The sequence below is a fragment of the Arvicola amphibius genome, chromosome 1 (genome assembly GCF_903992535.2).
Source record: "Arvicola amphibius chromosome 1, mArvAmp1.2, whole genome shotgun sequence".
In the NCBI taxonomy this organism is placed as follows: Eukaryota; Metazoa; Chordata; class Mammalia; order Rodentia; family Cricetidae; genus Arvicola; species Arvicola amphibius.
The window spans coordinates 13,248,532-13,270,399 of NC_052047.1; the positions used below are offsets into that span (position 1 = coordinate 13,248,532).

The window sequence follows — 21,868 nt, forward strand, 5'->3', positions numbered from 1 at the left end:
TAGTCACGAGCTAAGTCAACCTGAATTCCATAGCAGGAGACCATGTCAAAAAAAAAAGTCATGAAGATAAGATATGGTGAGTTAAGGGGCTCTGAACAGGAGATGAATGACACATTCCAGGTCACAAGCACTAAGTTTCACAGGGCACAGGGGATCCATGGGTGAGGGGATGTTCTGAAAAAGAGTCTTTCTCCTGGAACACCACAGATTGTCAGGTAAGAACAAATCAGAACCAATCCTTAGGAGCTCTCCCACACCACATCTGTAGAGCCAGCAGAAACCTTATGGAGCAAAAGTTACAAAATTCTGCCTCAACAAGAAGGTATTTAGTTATTCTTGAGAATGCCAGGCTGTAACATACATTGGACCGGGAGCAAATATTTGCTGAACTGTTGTAAAGGGTGGCTTTCCAGGAAACTGGATTACTGAGAGGAAGAGGGGGGACATCCCTGCCAACCCTTAGGCTGGGCTTTCCTTAGGTGCAGGAAATCAGGCAAGAAAGTTTCAATACAAAAGCAGCCCCCCTCCCAGCTCACCATACATTCACATCCAGTATCTGAAGACCTGAAGTCAAGACTGAAACCTTCCTTGGCATTTATACTATGTTTCAGAGGGAAGGCAGACGCAGCCATACCCCTATGGGGGACTCGGCTCTTCCACTTCTAGGTTGACACAGAATAAAAGCAGATCATCTGTGTCATCCTCAGGGAGGAGGAGCAGGACACTTTTCCATTCTGTATTTGCTCCAGCAATATTCTAAGCGATCTGCAAATATAGAACTTGCTTTGTAGGTCAGGCTGGTCTTGAATTCACATAAATCTGCCCGCCTATACCTCCTTCCGAGTGCTAGGATTAAAAGTGTGTGCCACCACCGCACCCAGTCTAAAGTTTTAAAAAAAGAAACCGCAATTCTCCTAGACTTGAACTTATTATGTTTCTATAAATGACACATTTAAAACAGAGTCGGAAAACTTAGGAGAAATAGGAAGAGACAACAACTTTGTCTTTATAGTCCTTAACAGAAAATATATGAAAGTATAAATATAAATATACAAAGTATATGCACTAAAAAGCACACACATGCCGGATGGTGGTAGCACATGCTTTTAATCCCTGCACTTGGGAGGCAGAGGCAGGCAGATCTCTGTGAATTCGAGGCCAGCCTGGTCTACAAGAGCTAGTTCCATACAAGCACACATATGGCTTTAACTTCAAAAACAAATAGATGCAGAAAACGACAAGATCTCCCGAGTAAATTGGGTGTGAGGGGATCATGGGCAGAAGGGGATGGGGAGGAAAGGAAGGGAGCAGAGAAAAATATATTGCTCAATAAAAACAATTTAAAAAAAGTAAATGCAAACACATAGATAAGGGGAGAGAACTTCAAACAAGAAATGAAAGTAAAATAATGCAAAGTTAGTGCAGGTCACCTGTTAGCAAATAATCTCTGTCCAATACACATGCCCTTTCCTATAGTTACATGGAGGAGGAGGAGGAACTTGGAAGATCTGCCTGAGTCTGTGGGACTTGGAATTACACTGTCCAGAAGCACCAGACAAAGGCACCTGTAGGTAAAGGCACCTGCAGCACTCCAGTTCCCAAGTACTTTCACATTCCAGTCACGGTCCTCACTGCAGCCGACAGGAACCTGCCGAGGCACTGACATGGGGACGAAAGGGAAACTCTAGGAAGCATGAGTCAAGCAGGGAAATTCCTGCTGCTGCCAGGACTGCTGGTCTATAAAATGCTCCTGCTTCAGCCTTCCCACTGTTCTCTGCAGAGCACATCAAAGCCGAGGCAGAACAGCAGCAGCTGGGTGGACATGAAGGGCATGGCCATGGCCTTCGCTGTGCTAATCTGTGCTACAACTGTCCAAGGTATATGATTCCTTTCGCTTCTGCGCCTATGCGCTCGTTCATAGTGTTATCTTTCAAGTGACTTTTCTCTAAAATACAGTCAATTTAATTTCACACATTAGAAGTTTTAGCAACAGTGGGAAATGTTGGAAATCTTTATATGAAAAGATTATTTTAACTATGAATGATAAACTTTATAGATTTCTTAATTTTCTGACAATTACCTAGCAAGAGCCTTTAGAGGTAGCTCTCAGTGTCTGTTCAGAGAATCTTATATGGGATTATGTTGGTGTGTGGGAAAATTAGTTTTTTTAAGCAAGAGCTCATTGATTTATTATAACCAATACTTTCAGAATAATAGAAAAAAGGAAATTCTCTCTGGGGTGATGGTCATAGTAATGTTATATGTGTTATATGTGTTTGATCAATACTTTGCTGAAGGACAAGCGTGTTTGGGGCAGTGTGGGTACCGACAACGCTCTGCATTCCCCACGCCCCGCCAAGAATACTGTCTCTAAAGGGCAACCTTATTGACATTTCCCCATCAGCTGAACCTAGAATTGTATCTCCCGTGCTCTGATGGTTCTTCTGATCACAGCAGATCTGGGCTAAGGAATATGGGGTCTACAAGACAAACCTAGTCGTGTTTAGAACTCTCCCTGCTCTGAGAAAACAGCGACTCTTTGTGGTTTCCCTGGAGGCACTTGTGGGGTCTGAAAGCCAGTAAGCTCTGGAGGATAGCATGATTTATGATACTTGGCTTTAGTCTAGAATCTGATCTTGGGAAGACAAAGATCAAAAGAATTATTAACTATTTGCTCATTTACTGAAGAAAAGACTACCAGGGTCTGTGCCAGCTAGAAAACCATTTAAAATAAACATTGCTCCCGTGTCCCTGAGGCTGTGGAGTTGTTATTTCAGGTACTCAAGTGCCTGCCTGGTGGCACACGCACCACAATGTAAGTTCTGGACTTAAAGAGGCTGAGCGAAGGCAGGACAACACTAAAATGTGCGGTCTGCTATGAACCTCTTCAAGTTCAAGGTTATCCTGGGCTTTCCGGTGAGCTGGAGGCCAGCCTGGGTCAAACGGCAAACGAGTCCTATCTGAAACCTAAATTTAATAATTTATAAAAATCAATGAGTGAAATAATCAAGGATATAATAAATTAGCATAAAGCAGAGGGAAATATTATAGGGAGATCCTAACTTAATTCCAATCCACACTCTAGAAATGTGTCTGCCGCCGCCCCTTCCCCCAGGACTGTAATTCACAGCCATGACTAACCAGTTCCGTGATCTGTTCTAGGCTTCACTATGTTCAGAGTGGGGCGCTGCCTTTGCCTAGACCCCGGAGTGAAAGCCGTCAGGATGGCAGATATTGAGAAAGTCTCCATAATCTACCCGACTAGAGGCTGTGCCAAAGTCGAAGTGATGTAAGGAATGGGCTTGCTGGAGATGACCGTGGGGTAGGTGTCTTCGCTTTGTTGACATTTCCCCCAAGGGTTAAAACTTCTCTGTATCTTCCTTAACAGTGTTACCCTGAAAGCCAATAAAGGAGAAAGGTGTCTGAACCCCAAATCAAAGCAAGCACGCATCATACAACAGGTAGGTTACCAGACTTCCAAGCCAGAATGTGATCTTATCCACGAGAGCTCTGGACCACAGAAAGCAGGCAACTGAAGGAAGACCCCATTACAATCCTAACGAAAGCTGCAGGAAACATTCAGTTAAAAGGGGTCCTGGGTTATGGCAACATCCTTTTCCTGCTACGTATCCTTAGAGGTCAGCCCTTAATTACTGGGGAAACAAAACAACCCAGTATATAAAACTTTTCATTTTCAAAGAATTTGTACATCCACCGCTCATATGTAACCGTATTTTAGAAAGCAACTTCTGCCTTTTATGTCCACTGGCAATCTGGTGTTTGTGGCGTGGCCATGTGTCATGCTTGCTTTTATATTTCCTACTACAAGATAATTTGCTGTTTTTATTTCTTAAAAAAAAAGCAAACCTACTTCAGCAATACCACACTGATTACCTGAAGTCAGTTTTCCTTTCAGCATCTGTGACTTATGTGAATAACTCATACATTACCCATTTTTATTGGTGGAAAATGTTAAAATCTAATTGTAAGAAAGGTCGTGAGGATTCTGTCTGTACCAAATGGTCATTTACTACCATCCTTTTATGTTCTAAAACTCAGAGGAAAAAATGTTATCTTATTCAGAGCTGCAAGCCTTACTGGAGGATTTATGGTTTGTTTCCTTGCTAGTCTTCCCCCGGCCCTTAGTGTTTAAAATAGTAATTAAACCTATATTTTGTGGTTAAAAAAAAACAATAAAACAAAATCTCTTCATTTTCTAATTACAGGCAATAGAGAGAAAGAATTCTTCAAAGCGCCAGAACCACGTGAAGTCCTAAAGAAAAGGGGGCTGGAAACCTGAAGAGTCCGTGACAACTCAAGCATGAACTGGGAGACAAGAGCTCGACCTTCTGTCTTGGAATATACACCCATAAATTACCAAGTCGCAAAACCTTCTAGGAAGTTTGATATGCCTAACTATTCTGCTTGGCTATAGAAATATTTATCTCTAAAAGTCACGTGTCTGCATGGGTGCGCATTCCGCGTTACCTTCTGTGGTTACAATGGACTCACTGTTACTGGAGCCCAGTCCAGTACTGGACTCAAAAGCATCTGTGTGTGTAGTAAGACATTCCTTAAAGGATTTTTCATACAAATAAACATTCATTTCCCCAAATATCCCAAGGCACATAAGCATCTAGAAGAAAGTTTCCATGTAGCATCTTGTTTGTTCATTCACGAGATGTACTGCAGACAGTTCTGGAAAGAATCCTAATGCTTCCTTGAAAACATATGCATATCAATCTATTCTTTTTGATTCTGTTTCCGAGAAAAATATATACTTTGGACATTTCCTTTGTCAAACTGTGAATGGTAGGGATAGCTAAAACTGGCTTTCTTTAAAAAGAATAAAATTTGTGTTTTTCTAGTCAGCGCCTATGACTGTTATTAAATCAAACAACTGTTTGCTTTCTGGGCATCAATATGCCTTTAGATTTTTTTTTTTTTACTTTGTATTTTAGAGGCATGCAGCTACATGTCACTACACAGAATTCTTTAGAAATATACTACAATGGGAGGAGTTGGGATGAGAAAGAATATAATGAAAAGGTATTTTAGAAAACTCTTAAATAAATAAAAGTAAATTAGCTGGCTAAGGTGGTGCACGCCTTTAACTCCAGAACCTGAAAGGCAGAGGCAGGAGGATCTTCGAGTTTGAAGCCAGCCTAGTCTACATAATGGGTTCCAGGACCGCCCAGGTACCATAAAGAAATCCTGTCTCGAAACACCAGGAAAAAAAAGAAAGTAGTCATAAAGGAATCTATTCACATTTATTTAGGATTAAGAGGGATTCTTCCTAAACCAACACCTCCTCCCCTTTCCCTTAAACAAATTCCTTACCTTGTGACTTTCTGAGCCCAGCCAAGACTGAGAAAGCAAAGGGAGGTTTCCTATCAACTTCAACAAAGACTCTGCCTGGCTGTGCCTACCCCACCCTCTGCACTTCAGCCAGGACACAAAGACAGTATCAGGAAGACCGCAACGTAGCAGCGGTGACACTCTTGTCAGCGGCTTCCTAGCACCTGACTTGGCCCTGATGGGACATTTCTACCTAGCTCCCGTATGTGTATGCCAGTTTTGCAGATCTGATTGTCAGTTCGTAGCTCCATAAACAGGGGATCACAACATCACCGAATACGGAGACACACACACACACACACACACACACACACCACCTGGCAACAGTAAAAGACCTCTGAAAGCACAACAACCAAACAAATCAAACACATTAGTCCATGGTGTTTGTAGCAGCATTTGCCCATGTTTCATTACAGGATATATACTGTCACCTTGGTTCTGAGTGCATAATGTGTTTCACTGCACTGTGGTGTAGGAGGTCCTTCTGTCTTTGTGTTGCTTTCATTGGTTAATAAGTGGTGGCGCACGCCTTTAATCCCAGCACTCGGGAGGCAGAGGCAGGCGGATCTCTGTGAGTTCGAGGCCAGCCTGGTCTACAAGAGCTAGTTCCAGGACAGGCTCTAAAAAAGCTGCAGAGAAACCCTGTCTCGAAAAACCAAAAAAAGAAAAAAAAAAAAAAAGAAAAAAAAAGAAACTGCTTTGGGCCTGTTGATAGGGCAGAACTTAGGTGGGTGGGGAAAATTAAACGGAATACTGGGAGGAAGAAGGCAGAGTCAGAGAGATGCTATGGAGCTGCCAAAGTCAGACATGCTGAATCTTTGCCGGTAAGCCACTGCCATGTGGCAATATATAGATTAATAGAAATGGGTTAAATCAAGATGTGAGAGTTAAGTCAGTAAGAGGCTAGAGCAAATGGACCAAGCAGTGATTTAATTAATAGAGTTTCTGTGTGATTATTTCGGGGCTAAGCTAGCTGGGCCGCAGGGCCGAACATTCGGGCTCTCATCCTACTACAGGACTGTGCATGCCATGACACCATGAATGCAATCAATCAATTGTGCCTGAAACACTCAGACTGGAGACCACTGCATATGCAGCAACTGAAGTGTTTGCTGCGTATACAGAGACGCCTGCTCTTACAGAAACACTGCTGCTTAATTACAAAGAAAAAGGCTCTTCATATTTTCATACTGTCATCATTCAGTATGTAAAAGTATCACAGGGTATCCTTGGGTTGGATTGAATTAGAAGATTTGGTTTTTTAACTGCCCTTACAGGACTGGGATTATAACTCAATACTAGAGCCACTGCGTGGCGTGTGCAAGGCCCTAGGTTCAATCCCCAGCACTGACAGTATATGGCTCTTTGAGTTGGTGACTTGAGCTTTGTTGAAAAGAAATCAGCTTATTTTAGCTGAGGATTAGAGAAGAATTTCCAACAAATTTCTGAAATGCCCTAAATACATGTCATATTTTTTGTACAACTATGTAAAGCAGTGTCCTCAACACAGACAATTTTGAAATAAAGATATCCAGCCAGGTGGTGGTGGCACACACCTTTAATCCCAGCACTTGGGAGGCAGAAGTAGGTAGATCTCTGAGTCTGAGGCCAGCCTGGGCTACAAGAGCTAGTTCCAGGACAGCCAGGGCTGTGACACAGAGAATCCCTGTCTCAAAAAAACTAAAAAACATCTCCTCAGACTTTGAAATGCACTGAAGATGCTCCACTCCCTCCAATGTCAAGCACCCAGCTAAAACAGAATGCTTTATGTAAAAAGAACCACGTACATTCTTATTCATATGAAACCATTCTTGTCTTTCATGAATGGCAAAATTATATGTACAGCAAATTATTGTTTTAAAAATATATTATTTGTGGTATATTATCAGCATTTGCTTGCATGCCTATTTTATATAATTATGCATCATCTGGGGTCGCATAAACATACTTGGACATGAAGTCATCACAGGTTGGAATGCTTTAGAAGCCCTGCTCCTGTCTTCCTGTAGATTCTTCAACTAACAATTAAATTAATTATTTTTCTTATATCAAAACCTATAACTATAGCACTTACATATAGCTGCATATACATTTGGAAAATGAAAATATCATAGGATTATAATCTGGTGTATCTACTGGTTCAAGGTTGGTAGGGATTCAAGAGGTTGGGGTAAAGAGGGGAATGCTGTTTGGTGGGCACAGGTATCTGAGATAAACGAGCACAGGATGGGGACAGGGTCCAGGGGAGGGGGCAGGACGTTGGCACAGTGCTAGGAATGTGCTCACTACCAATCACCTATAATTTAAGTGGCTATGATAGTAAGTTAAATGTTCATTTTATCACAACAGAAAGGGCTAAATCAATCAGATAATGATAAAAATAGAAAGAAATGAGAAATACGCCATAGACTGAGGGATGGAGTAGATGAACAGTAGAAACTAAGAAAAGGAATCAAGAAAAAAATGCTAAGGAGCAGAGATGGGAATTAAGAAATACACGGAGGGGTTTGAAAGTACAGGGGAACGTGCCCCAAAGGCTTGCATTTGAACACTTGGGCTCAAGCTGGCGGCACTATTTTGAGGGATTGTAGAACCTTTGGCCATGAGGACTAGCTGGTGGTTGTGGGACTCTAAGGGCAGGAACCGAGCCTGAGAGCTGAGCTCCTCTTTAGCCAAGCTCTCTGCTTCATCAGCTTCGGAGATGTGAGCAAGCCATACTACAAAGTCTTGCCACCACTGATGACACCGCCCTCCACCCTGCCTTCCTCACCGTCCTCCACAGATGACACCACCCTCCACCATGTCTTTCCCAGGGCGGACTGTATCCCTTGAACTGTGCTCCAGAATACACCCATGCTCAAGTGACTTCGTCAGAGACTTGGTCACAGTATCATCAGAAAGGTAACTAATACAGTACTGCCTCTAACTTGGAAACTTTGGTTTATTGGGGAAATCTGAAGGCTAGGTTTTAAATGTATAGAACATGAAATATTAATTACTAACAGTCACTTAGAAATTCAAGACTGGCCGGGCGGTGGTGGCGCACGCCTTTAATCCCAGCACTCTGGAGGCAGAGGCAGACGGATCTCTGTGAGTTCGAGGCCAGCCTGGTCTACAAGAGCTAGTTCCAGGACAGGCTCCAAAGCCACAGAGAAACTCTGTCTCAAAAAAAAAAAAAAAAAAAAAAAAAAAAAAAGAAATTCAAGACTGTTCCTTCTAACTAACCAAGAGAGTCCCCAAATACATGGAATAGTTCTGCAAAGTACTATTTGAGAGCAAAGGCTACATTTAACTATTTTGGATAATGAGTGTGATGCCCACTATGTCCATATAGAATTAGCATACCCTTTTACTTGCCGCATGAGCTTCCTGTCACGAAATCAGGTGTTTATATGAGTGCCTGTAATCCCAGCTCTTGGGATGGTGAGGTTGGAGTATCACAAATTTGAAACAAGCTTGAGCTACATAGCAAGAATCTATCTCAAAAAAAAATCCATAACTAATAAACATAAGTATTTATGATGTGGTCAACACATTCTGTGGAATATAAATAATACACACTCACAGAACTGCTATCTCTATGCAGGGGAGACAATAGTCGCTTCTTCTTGTCTTAGTTGCTAATTCTACTTTCAAAATGCTGATAACTAAGCTGACCAAGTCTGAGATCATAATGTGATGTACAGTTTTGTGTAAGTATCACAAAAGAGTGTTTCCTGGAAGATACCCGACACCGAGCCAGTCCAAATTCGGCAGTGGCTTAAATGTCAGAGAAAAAGGAGACTCCAGTTTCAGCTGGGAGTCTTTGTAGACTCTGGTAATATTCAAACTGCCCCATTCCACTCCCTGGCCCCCACAAGCTTGTAACAATATCATAATGCAAAATGCATTTAGTCCAACTTCAAAAGTCCCTTAGTCTATCACAGTCTCAACCATGTTTAAAAGTTCAAAGTCTCGGGCTGGAGAGATGGCTCAGTGGTTAAGAGCGTTGCCTGCTCTTCCAAAGGTCCTGAGTTCAATTCCCAGAAACCACATGGTGGCTCACAACCATCTGTAATGAGGTCTGGTGCCCTCTTCAGACCTGTGGTCATACACACAGACAGAATGTATGCATAATAAATAAATATTAAAAAAAGTTCAAAGTCTCTTCTGAGATTCACGCAATCTCTTAACTATCCCTTATACAATCAAAAATTAGATCACATACTTCCAATGTACAATGATACTTCCCTGCTCCAAAGCACAGGGAAGAGAGCACAGGGATGAGATACTGGACCAAAGCAAGACCAAAAACCAGCTGTGCAAACTCCAGACTCTGCATCTCCAAGTCTGATGTCAAAACAATCTTCCCATCTCCAACTCCTTCCAGCTTTGTTGACCATACCACACTTCTTCCTCTTGGGGCTGGTTCCACTTTCTGTTAGCAGCTCTCCTTGGCAGGTATTCCATGAATCTGGTGTCTCCAACATCTTGGGTTCTCCAAGGCAATCCAGGCTTCAACTTCACAGCTTCACACAATGGCTTCTCTAGGCCTCCATTCATGAACACTCCTGACACATGCCTGGCCTCATGGCTTTCCTTAGTTGTAGAGGCAAATTCAATAGCCCCTTCCTCTGTCCTTAACTCTAAAGCCAGATCCTTGTGGTTGAAGCTGCCAAGTTCTGCTGCTTACTGGGACTGGAACATGGCCCCACATTCAATTACATCTTCAACAACTTTCTGTTTTCAGAAATCCACCAGCCTCTGCCTTATAAGAGCTCACATTAAAGGCATGCACCACCATGCCCTGCTTTAAGCTGTTCTTCAATTCCTTAGAATTAAAGTTAAAAACGTAGGTGGGTGGGATCTTGCCCTGAGTCACCACTCCCTTTATTCCATTTCTTGATCTGTTTATCTCCTTGGACACAGGATTTAGCTCCATTCCACTTCCTGGTGCTCCTTTTCTCCTCAAATTGTACATCTTGTATTTTCCTAACTCAGTTTGCGACTTTTCATTATAAATCTGTGTCAGAGTGACCAGTAATAACCACACAACAGAGTTTAAACTAGGCTGTCTTGAGATTTCCTCTGCCAACAGAATTAATCTGAACCTCTTCACTTTAGCCTCAGGCAGATCCTTCAGACAAGGGTGAAAAACAGCCACATTCTTAACCAAAATATTACAAGAATAATCTTTAGGCAACATACTAAAATTCTTCTCCTCTGAAACCTCTTGAGCCAGGCCCATAGTTCAAATCCCCCTAAGCCCCACTGTCTTCCATGCTCCTGCTAGGATGGCCCATTAAGCAGCACTTAAAGCATTCAACTGCTTTTCTAATCCACAGTCCCAAATTCCATATCTTTTCAAACAAAAGCATGGCCAGGCCTATCACAGCAATACCCTACTTCTGGTACCAACTTCTGTCTTTGGGTTTCTACTGCTGTGCAGAAATAACATGACCATGGCAACTCTTACAAAGGAAAACATTTAACTGGGTAATCCACAGTTCAGAGGCTTGTTCTATTGTCATCATGGTGCAACATGGCAGCACGCAGGCAAACATGGTGCTGAAGGAGGTGAGAGTTCTACGTCTTTGACCCCCACACAACAGGAAGTGAACTGAGACACTGGACATGGCTTGAGCATATATGAAACCTCAAACCCTACCCCCAGAGTGACACACTTCCACCAACAAGGTCACACCTACTCCAACAAAGCCACACCTCCTAATAGTGTCATTTCCTATGAGGGCCGTTTTCATTCTAACTACCACAGATGCTAACTAAGATGATTCACAAATGAACTCCAAGACCTCTCCAAACCAACATATTCACAGATCAAAGGAATGAAATCTGACAGATGGATGTGTTTCACTTTATGGAATTTGGTAAATTAAAATATGTACACCACACCACAGACACATATTCAGGTTTTCAATGGGCTACTGCCCTGAGCTCAGAAAAGGCTGATTCAGTAATCACACATTTATTAAAAGTTATGGCCATCATGGGTATACCTACACAAATACAGACAGACAATGGTCCAACATATGTATCTAAGAAAATAAAACGCTTTTTTGATTATTATAATGTAAAACACATTACAGGTATACCAAATAATCCTACAGGTCAGGCAGTTATAAAAAGATCAAATCGTACTATAAAGGATATGCTAAACAAACAAAAAGGGACAAAAAATACCCCCAAAAATAGATTACATAATGCTTTATTAACCTTAAATTTTCTTAACGCTAATGAGAAAGAAACAACAGCGACAAAAAGACATTGGATAATGAAAAAGTCTGCTAAACTAAATCAACCAATTTATTTCAAAGATGTGCTGACCTCTCAATGGAAACCAGGAGATGTGCTACGTTGGGGAAGGGGTTTTGCTCTTGTTTCCACAGGAAAAAAAATTGTGGATACCATCAAAATTAATAAAGGTTCGATTTAAAGAGGAAAAACCTCTTGGAAAGGTGAAATGACAGCTCATCCACAATGATGATATTCATACAGGTGGTAAAAAAAAACATATAGAATGGGGGCAGGGTTCTGTTCTTATCTCCACAGGTAAACATTCATCTTTAAAAAATTCAAGGGACCCTGGATGTTTAAATACTGACAGATGGGAAAATAACTATAGGGATTATCAAAAAAACTAAATGGATTCTATAAGTAAAATATACTAAATCATATTTCTAAATTTATAGAGCTGGTTTTGGAGTTGGACTCTGGCTCAGTCCCTCTCTAATTCCAAGCCTGTTGTTAAGAAAAAACCCAGAGTTTCTGGAGTTTCTGTCTCATGTCAAGAGCCATGATATGGGACAAAAAGAAATATGAGTTTAAAAAACATCTTTGCTTTTCTTCATACCTCTCATACTTTTCATTGAACATATCATGTCTTTCATTGAATATATGTATGTCTGTATATGTCTATATGATTAATGTTTGAGCTTTTCACAATGAACAATGAGTTTTTCCTACAGTGACATTTGAAGTTTCCAGGAAGAAGATGGGGCCCCATAACAACAACTCCACCTGGTTGATAGCGCTACTACAAGACTACAAGACCTGTTTTGGGTACCAGCTGCACAAGACAGTTCCAACTTGGTTATCTAAAATGGTGCATATTTTGTACAACATTCTGGCCAGACCTACACAAAATACTCAGAGACTATTTACAATTTTAAAAGATATTGATCTTGAAATTTAACCATCATTTTACTTTCACAGGATCCCCCAGAAAGACGTCGCCCCCCATGACAGCTAAAAGCAATTCTAGAGGACAACGTCCGCTCTCCCCGTAAAGTTTGTCCTTGGGTTTAGGGACATTATTTAAGGGTTGATTATAATTAGTTTATGGTTGAGGGTTTGGGAGTTGGGAGAGGAATTTTATAAGCTCAGGGATCTTTTTGAAAAAAAAAGAGGAATAATTGGATGATGGGATAATAGATTTGTGTTTTTAGACAAATAATTTGGTATCAATTCTTGTATATTGATACAAAGTTAAATTATATTGACTATTGCATGCATGCATGTTTCTACCTCTGTTTAAAACATTTATGTATTGATATATATTGTATTGATATATATATTGTATGTATTTACCATATTGCATTGTATATTTGTACATTGTTTATATTTGGAGGTCATATTGTCCTCATTTATTGCACAGTTGTTTATTGTCTTAGTCTTTAAGTTAGATAGGTATTGAGAATTATATAGATCAGTAGTCATCTATGTTTGTCATTTATAATTAGACTAGAACTCTCTTAAACAAATGGGGGAGGTGTTGCGGGAGCTCCTTCTGCTCCTTCAGCTAATAGCCGCTGAGATACCAGCCCATTGGGGCGTGGTCTCTCTTTTTAAAAATGCGGCCACTTCCCTCCGCTCGCTCTCTGGCTTCCGGCTCCGCTTCTGACGACTAGGCTCCCTTCCTGATTGTGCAGAGGGCTGTTGTCTGGGACGGTGATCTGCAAGTTTTTTCCCCTTTAAATAAATAACCATTCTATTAATCATAATTCCAAACTGGTGTGGGATTGTTTGTGATTTACGCCATCAGGGGTACAGATCTAAACTGAGAATTAGAAATAGAGGAAAATCAAAAGGTTGAGAAACACTTAAATGTTCAACATTTCTTTCCAGTGGTTCAACTAGACATCAATGAAATGCAAATCAAAACTACTTTGAAATTCCATCTTACACCTGTTAAAATAGTTAGGATCAATAACACATATGATAGTTCATATATGGTAAATATATGGAGCAAGGAGAACACTTCTTCATTGTTGGTGGGAGTGCAAACTTACAGTCACTGTGGGAATCAATGCAATGGTTCCCCAGGAAGACAGGAGCTGATCTACCTCAGGATCCAGCTCTGCCACTCTTGGCGCATACACCCAAAGGACCCCACCACAAGGACACTCACTCAACCATGTCCGCTGCTGCTCTGTACAGAACAGCCAGAAACTGAAACATCCCAGATGTCCTTCAGCAGAAGGATGGATAAGAAAGTGTGGCCCATTTACACAATGCAATATTACTCAGCTGTTAAAAATGACATCAGCCAGATGGTGATGGCACATGCCTTTAATCCTAGCACTCAGGAGGCATAGGTAAGTGGATCTCTGTGAGTTCTAGGTCAGTCTACAAGAGCAAGTTCCAGAACAGGCTCCAAAACTATAGCAAAACCCTGTCTCAAAAAAACAAAAACAAAAACAAGAAAATTACACCATAAAATTTGCAGGTAAATTGATAGAACTAGAAAAAAAATCATCCTGAGTGAGGTAAGCCAGACACAGAAAGATAAATATTATATGTATTCACATATATGTGAATATTAGCCATGATAACCAAATTACAATTCATAGATCCAGAGAGGTGAGGTATGGAGGAAGAGAAAATAGAATAGATTTTATGGGTGGACTGGGGACAGGTTGGGGAGGGGAGGAAAGATCAGGTGAGGAGGAGGAAGAGAGACAGGGGTTGAAGGAAGGAATGCTGGCAGATATGCCTAGAATTAGGGGGCACTTGAGGGGTGGTCTAGAAACCTAATATAGTGATATATTATTTGTGTTTTAATAAATAAAGTTTATCTGAAGATCAGAGGGCAAAGCACCATACTAGTCAGCCATAAAGGCCGGGGAGTGGTGGCACACAACTTTAATCCTAGGACTCAGGGGACAGAGGCAGATGGATCACTGTGAGTTCGAGTCTACCCTGCACTGCACAAGACTGATCCAGAAACAGATTCAGGTGGTGGTGGCTCACACCTTTAATCCCAGTGTTTAGGAGCCACACACTTTTAAATCCCAATATCCCAGCACTAGGGAGGTGGAGACAGGAGAGATATGGCTGGGCAGAGAGAGAAAAAAAAGGGAAGAGACAGGAACTCACTGGAGTGTGGAGTGTGGAGTGTGGAATGTGAGGATTCATGGAGACAGGATCTCACCCCTTTCATCTTAAGATTTGATAGAGGTAAAAGGTCTCTCTAGTAGTTGACTGCCTTGCTTTTCTGATCTTCAGGTTGAACCCCAATATCTGTCTTTGGGTTTTTATTATTCATGCTACAACCCAACGCAGTGGCAACTGCTTAAAGTAGATGGAAGCAATCCTAATGAAATCATAATGGGGGAAGCAGAGCACCAAGTGGGCATTTCTTGTCACCAAATGAACCTTCCAGTACCAGGACTGGGTTACATTCAAAGGGGTCCATGGAAATCCCCAAACAATGCAGGCTGTTGTCAAAACATTAGGTTGCTCTCTGCAAACTGACTACAAGGCTCCATTTCTAAAAGTAACAGCCACACAACTCACTGAGCATGGAGTGGACGAGCCGGTGTCTACAGAGGACCTTCACCCACAGTCTAATGTCTTTGGCACGGGAAGGTAGACTGCAGGCTACCAAAAGAAAACCTGAACACCAACCCAGTCTCGAAACCTTTGATCTAGACACAGCAGGGAATGAACTGCACAATACTCGAGGGCAATGGAGGCAAAAAGCCTGTGGGAGTAGCCAACCAAGGTTTGATTTGACTTAAGGCTCATTTCGTGAAATGGAACCCATACCTAATGTTGCCTGGGTGATGAAGAGCCAGAGACTAGATAGCTCAGAGATTTAGGCAAAACTAAATACTACTGGTCTTAAAAAAACAACTCCTAATGATATTTTGCTATACTCATAGATCGGTGTCTTGCTCAGCCATCACCAGAGAGGCTTCCTCCTGCAGCAGATGCAACCAAGTATGGAGACCCAGAACCAGACATTACACAGAGTGAAACCCTGAAACACACAGCTCAAGATGAACCCCGGGATCAGGGGTAGACCTGCGGGCCCTACTCTTAGAAGCCTGTTCTTTTCTAACGAGAGACAGAAAGGCAGGGTATCTAGATGGGAGGGGGTGAGGAGGAACTGGGAGTAGTAGAGGGAGGGGAAACTGTGATCAGGATATATTGTATAAGAATCTATCTTTAATAAAGGGGGGAAACGAAAGAGATGTTTAAGTGACTATCAGTGAGGGCACATCCCGGCAGAGGATACACAACACAAGGTTTGTGGGCAGAGCCAGAGCAAGGGAGCCAGAAGTGCGTCATTGCTTTGATGTTATGGATTTATACCAACTAATTTTTAAGACAGAAACCATCAACTTCCACAACATATTTTTCAAATTTTTCTGCTCACTGCTACTTGATCACGAGCTCCGTTCATCTGTAATCAGTGTTTGCATTATCAGCTCGGCTTCTAAAACAAGCTTCAGAAATGTCACTTCGACATTAGATCAAAAGACTTCTTGCTGAAACAAGAACCTTCTCAGACTCACAGCTGTCTTCTACTTCCCTGAAGTCCCTGTGAGACGTGCACTGTTGACCCTGGCCAGGCAGACTGAATGAGAGAACTGCTCATTCCCCGGAGACAGTTTACGATTCTAGAGTCGAGATAACCAATGTCCTGACTTACAGACTCATCGATTTTCCTTGCCAACAGAGGCGGATGACAAAGGTAACACAGACAAGCAGGACAGCAGTGTGGCTGTGAGGCTTTGGCGTTCCACTGCCTGGGATTAGAGTGGAAACTTGCTCTGGAACATCACTGAGCTGCTCACATCACTAAACTGCTCATGTATTGAGATTCCCTGTGCTGGGATTTTTCAAAACATCGTAAGCCACAACCTTCCGGTTGTAGAAGGGGAGAAGGGGAGACAGAAACAAAGTGAGCGGGTGGGGAGCTGGGAAGGGAGAAGGAGGGCAAGCAGCTCCCATCACCTGTTCTCGGCCCAGCATCTGATTCGCTCTCCTCCCATTTCAGCTGTTACATTTATTTCCTTAACCATGACCTTCCAGGCTCTCCCCTGTAGATCTCCAATGTCATCTGAAAACTAAGTGATCTAAGTCTCTCTACCAGATTTCTAAATCAAAATACTGCCACAGCCTAATATCAAAGGAAGTTCTCAAGAACTTTCTAGTTCTTAAGATGGTATGACCCAGGAAAATGCTGGCACAATTCCATTATGGTTTTGTCTCACTCTGTATCCTAGAACTCATTATGCATGACAGATTACCTTGAATTTGTGGCAATCCCCTCGCCTTAGCATTCTGAGTTCTGGGAGTAAAATATGATGACTACCACATGGCTAGGGTACATTTTCCTTGGCTCCTCTCTTCCAACAAGGAACCAGGAATCTAAATAAAGCCTTGTGCTTGTTGTTCCCAAGAAGAGAACTTTGTAGCTATTTTATTATTATTATTATTATATTATTACTAGTATTATTACTATTATTATTATTAATTATTAGTAGTAGCAGTTGTTTTTTGAGACAGGGTCTCATTCTGAAGCTCAGGCTGTCCTAGAACTCATATATTCACATTGGCTTCATATTCACCGTGGTCCACCTTCCTCGACCTCCCCAGAGATGCAGTTACAAACACGTGCTACCTCACCCAGCATCGCTGTTCACTGCATCTCTGGTGTGCAGACTAGATTGTCATTTTAATAATGGCACATAAAATTCTATCCCTGGCCCACGCATTTGCATCCTTAGATTTATAACATGAAGGCCTATGTATGTGGTCTCCACCCAAATCAAGGGCATTAAAAAACTCTGGTACCTCATTCCTTTAGCTCTTCCAAATCCAAACACTATCCTGAGTTTTGTTTTTAAATGTGTGGTAGAATGAATCATTGGATCAATGGGATGGAAACTGAAACTAAGTTGGTTTTTTTTCCCCCCTTTTGGTTTTTCAAGGCAATTTCTCTGTGTAGCCCTGGATGTCCTGGAACTAGCTTTTGTAGACCAGGCTGGCCTCAAACTCACAGAGGCTCACCTACCTCTGCCTCCCCAGTTCAGGGATTAGAGGTGTGCGCCACCAGGCCTGGCTTTAACTCTTACTGTTTTTTCAGAGTGAGCCTAGAATGGCGACTACTAGCAAAGTAAACTTACCAAAAGACTTGAGAATTTTGAAAGAAAAAATAAATTTTAGAAGTTATCACTCTCCTGTAGCACGAATTCTAGTTGGTATTAATAATAAAGCCAGAGTCAGATGCAGGGGTTAATGCTGAAAAATCAGAGAAGCAGAGCAGCCAGACACTAGTTCTTACCTCTGCTAAATCCTCAGGCCAAAGGGGTATCCTGTCCCTACCAATCCTCAGACTGACCGCTCTGAGCGCGTGTCTCCTCCCGCCTTATCTTCCTCTCTCCACCCAGCCACATCACTCCTGTCTCCACCTCCCCAGTGCTGGGATTGGAGGTGTGAGTCACCATCGCCTGGCTCTATTTCTGTTTTATTGGGTCGTCTCAGGTAGCCCAGGGTGGCCTTGAACTCACAGAGGTAGGCCGCCTCTGCGACCCAAGTGCTGGGATTAAAGGCGTGTGCTACCACAGCCTGGCCTCTACGGCTCACTAGTGTGGCTAACTCAGCACTCTTCAGGCAAGCTTTCTTGGATACAGCACAAACAAAACATCACCACACTTTCCTTTTTTTTTTTTTTTCATTCAAATACCTTGAATGGCAGTGACTGGAACATTAGCATAAAACTTGCTTTCAGCTCAGTGCCACTAAGCACATTCAGGGCAGTGTGCCTACAGCCACTCATACAAGCACCCATGCCCAGACAAGATACTGTTCGACTTTTGACTTGCTGAACTTTGTCAAACGGGAAAACATGAGATGTTTGACTCAATATTATTTTAGTTGATAGTATCTTAGATTCATCTATACTTGGTACAAACAAGTTTTTTCCTGCTTGTTGACTTTATTAGAAGTATTGCTGCTACTATAAATTATTTTTATAGAACATCTTAAAATTATTTACTACTTATGTAGATGGCCCCCAGTATACCACCTTCTATCATCTCTGATGTGTTACTCCTGAGTTTTCTGTGTGACTTTATCATCTGCAAGATGCTGTCTTCTTGTCCTCCTTTGTTTAACCTTTAGGATAGAACCTGCAGTACACAGAAAGGGTATCTTATCCTTGCTTTGTGAATTCACTGTGTGCTATTATTTATCCTGTAGGTAAACTGGCTTACCAATATAAGCCCTTTCCTATGAAGAAAGCCTACATGATTAAGGTCCTCAGTGCCAGGGCTGACTTAGCCACAACCTGGGAACTCTGCAGAGAGGCAAACACGTGCCAATAGTGGTAACCGTATCATCCAAAGGACTTCCCACCAGGAGGTAGGGAAAGCTAGGGATATGACACAGCTCAATGGTAGAGCACCTGCCTAGCATGTCCAAGGTTCTGGTTTGGATCCCCAGCATGGTCTAAAACCGTGGTTCTCAAAGCCGGGCAGTGGTGGCACACACCTTTAATCCCAACACTCAGGAGGCAGAGGCAGGTGGATCTCTGAGATCAAAGCCAGACTGGTCTACAGAGTGACTGCTAGGTAGGACAGTCAGGACTACACAAAGAATCCTGTCTTGAAAAAACAAAAAGAAAAACTGTTTCTCCACCTCGCTAATGCTGTGACCCTTTAATGCAGCTCCTATTGTGGCAACTTGCAACCATAAAACTATTTCATTGCTACTTTGTAACTGTAATTTTGATACGGCTGTAAACTATAAAGTAAGGGTAGCCACCCAGGGGTTGTGACCCGCAGGCTGAGAACCACCAGAATGAGCTGCACAGAAGCTCTCTCCCAAAGGGGATCCCTATCTGTCACTCCTTTGTCAGCGCTTCCTTTGCCCAGGGCTCAGGCTGCCCTGAATGAAGGGACAGCCTTGTTACAGGGACTCACGTGAGCCATCCACCCAGCAAGTGCCAAGTCAAAACTAGGTTGGGGAAGCTTGGCTGATACCAAGTCAGAGCCCTGTCCTGCATCTGGGCGGGGAATCCCGGCTACAAACCTCTGGCTCCCGCGCTTCTTCTAAGAGCTTTCGTTTCTCAGAAAGCCCTTTTCTCTGGGTCTGCACTCACAAGCATTCAGGGACAGGCTGTTTTATTGTGTTTCCTCTCTGGTCTGATGGCATAATTACAGGAGGAGGAGCTGAAGCAACCAAGTGGAAACTGAAACTAAGTTCTTTAATTTGCTTTTTTTCAAAGTGAGTACCGAATAGTGAATTCTAGTAAATGGACCAAAGCCTCGAGAATTTTTGAAAGAAAAATAAAGTTTAAAAGTTATCACTTTCCCTTTTATTTTTTTTCTTCCATTCACATACCCCACGCAGGTCAGGTCAGCCGTCACAGCAGGTTAGCCAAACCATAGCTGTTCTTGAACCCTTTCCCATAGTTCATGAGGTTTATGCCCTGAATAGGTTCCCATGCAAAACAGAAGAAGGAATCTTTGTTTTGCTTTTCTTCTTGAGAGGCAGAACAGATTCCTAGTTCACATTCTCAGGCACCCTGACCCTGGAACTGGGTGGCCTGGATCCGTACCTCAACCAGCCATCCTGGTCATGGAAAGGCCCACACTAAAAGGGAATCAACTTTTTTTTCAGCATTTTTTAAATTGTTTTTATTGAGCTATATATTTTCTCTACTCCCCGTCCTCCTCTCCTCTCCCCTTCTACCCTCTCCCATGGTCCCCATGCTCCCAATTTACTCAGGAGATCTTATATTTTTCTACTTCCTATATAGATTAGATCCATGTATGTCTTTCTTAGGGTCCTCTTTGTTGTCTAGGTTCTCTGGGATTGTGAATTGTAGGCTGGTTTTTCTTTGTTTTATGTCTAAAAGCCACTTATGAGTGAGTACATATGATATTTGTATTTCTGGGTCTGGGTTACCTCACTCAATATGATGTTTCCTAGATCCATCCATTTGCCCGCAAATTTCAAGATGCCATTTTTTTTTCTGCTGTGTAAAGGTACCACATTTTCCTTATCCATTCTTTAGTCAAGGGGCATCTAGGTTGTTTACAGGTTCTGGCCATGACAAACAATGCTGCTATGAACATAGCTGAGAACATGTCCTTGTGGTACGATTGAGCATCCTTTGGGTAAATACCCCCAAAGTGGTATTGCTAGGTCTGGAGGTAGGTCAAAAAGGAATCAACTTTTAATTTGCATCTTAGTCTGGGCATGGTGGCACAGACCTTTAATCCCAGCACTGGGATGCAGAGGCAGGTGGACAGATCTCTGTCAGTTTGAGGCCAGCCTGGTCTACATAGTGAGTTCCAGGACAGCCATAGCTACATAGTGAGACCCTGACTTGGAAAACCAAAACAACAATAACAACAACAACAAAAATAATTTGTGCCTTCATCTTTATCAGATTTGTTTGGCATAATTAGCTCTGCAAGAGCATGCTGGGGATAACTGGGGACAAGGGTGTTGGAAACCTGCAATGCTGAACTCCAGGCTCTTACAAAGGATCAATAGCCCATGCCACTCACCAACCTTCCTGACTGGCTGGTTGGTTCCCCTGTATTTGTTTTGTGGTGGCATGTCTATACTTGCATATGCTTCCCCCTCCTGGCCATTTTTTTTTTCTTTGTAGTGGGCTTCTCAACACAGACCTGACTATCCTAGAACGCAGTAGGCCAGGCCAGTGTTGAATTCAGAGAGATCCACCTGCCTCTGCCTTCCAGATGCTAGGATTAAAGGTGTGTTCCACCATGAACATCTTGTAAGCACACCTCACCTCTTTTTTCTGTTTTTTCTAGACAGAGTTTTTCTGTGTAACCCTGGCTGTGCTGGAACTCACTCTGTAGCACAGGCTGACCTCAAACTCAGAGACCTGCCTACCTCTGCCTCTGGAGTGCTGGGATTAAAGGTCTGCGCCATCATACAGCTTGTAAGTACACCCCACTCTTAAGGATCATCTAAGGCTGACCTTTTCTTCAGGCCTTCAAAGCATTTCTGACACAGCAAGTATATGTTCCTAGAAACTTCCACATTAGATACCTTTATTTTAGTCATTTGACGTTAACCTTATAGGTGGTTGGTTTTGATTTTATTTTTTACAGATTTTAATACATAGGAAAAAAAATACATGTTTTTTCCCTACCCACAAAAATGCCATGATATGTAATGCCATACTTGATATAGTCTTTGTCAGGATTCAGGGCAAAATGTCTGTTTTCAGTTCAGAGAA

At 42.3% G+C, this 21,868-nt stretch overlaps 2 protein-coding genes across 16 annotated transcripts in view; one reads left to right on the top strand and one right to left on the bottom strand.

Moving 5' to 3' along the window:
• Art3 (ADP-ribosyltransferase 3 (inactive)) overlaps positions 1–21,868 on the bottom strand; it is a 102,945-nt gene that overhangs the window by 56,826 nt on the left and 24,251 nt on the right. The gene's annotated exons all lie outside the window — the stretch shown is intronic.
• On the top strand, positions 1,694–4,867 carry Cxcl11 (C-X-C motif chemokine ligand 11). The gene is made up of 4 exons (XM_038335626.2): positions 1,694–1,877; positions 3,163–3,289; positions 3,389–3,461; positions 4,227–4,867. Exons 1-4 carry the CDS (start codon positions 1,694–1,696, stop codon positions 4,275–4,277), a joined length of 435 nt encoding a protein of 144 aa, XP_038191554.1. The 3' UTR covers positions 4,278–4,867.

Coding starts and splice junctions, on each gene's coding strand:
- Cxcl11 (XM_038335626.2), top strand. CDS start 1,694: ATGAGTCAAGCAGGGAAATTCCTGCTGCTGCCAGGACTGCTGGTCTAT. Junction 1,878..3,162: donor CTGTGCTACAACTGTCCAAG/GTATATGATTCC, acceptor GATCTGTTCTAG/GCTTCACTATGTTCAGAGTG. Junction 3,462..4,226: donor AAGCACGCATCATACAACAG/GTAGGTTACCAG, acceptor TTCTAATTACAG/GCAATAGAGAGAAAGAATTC.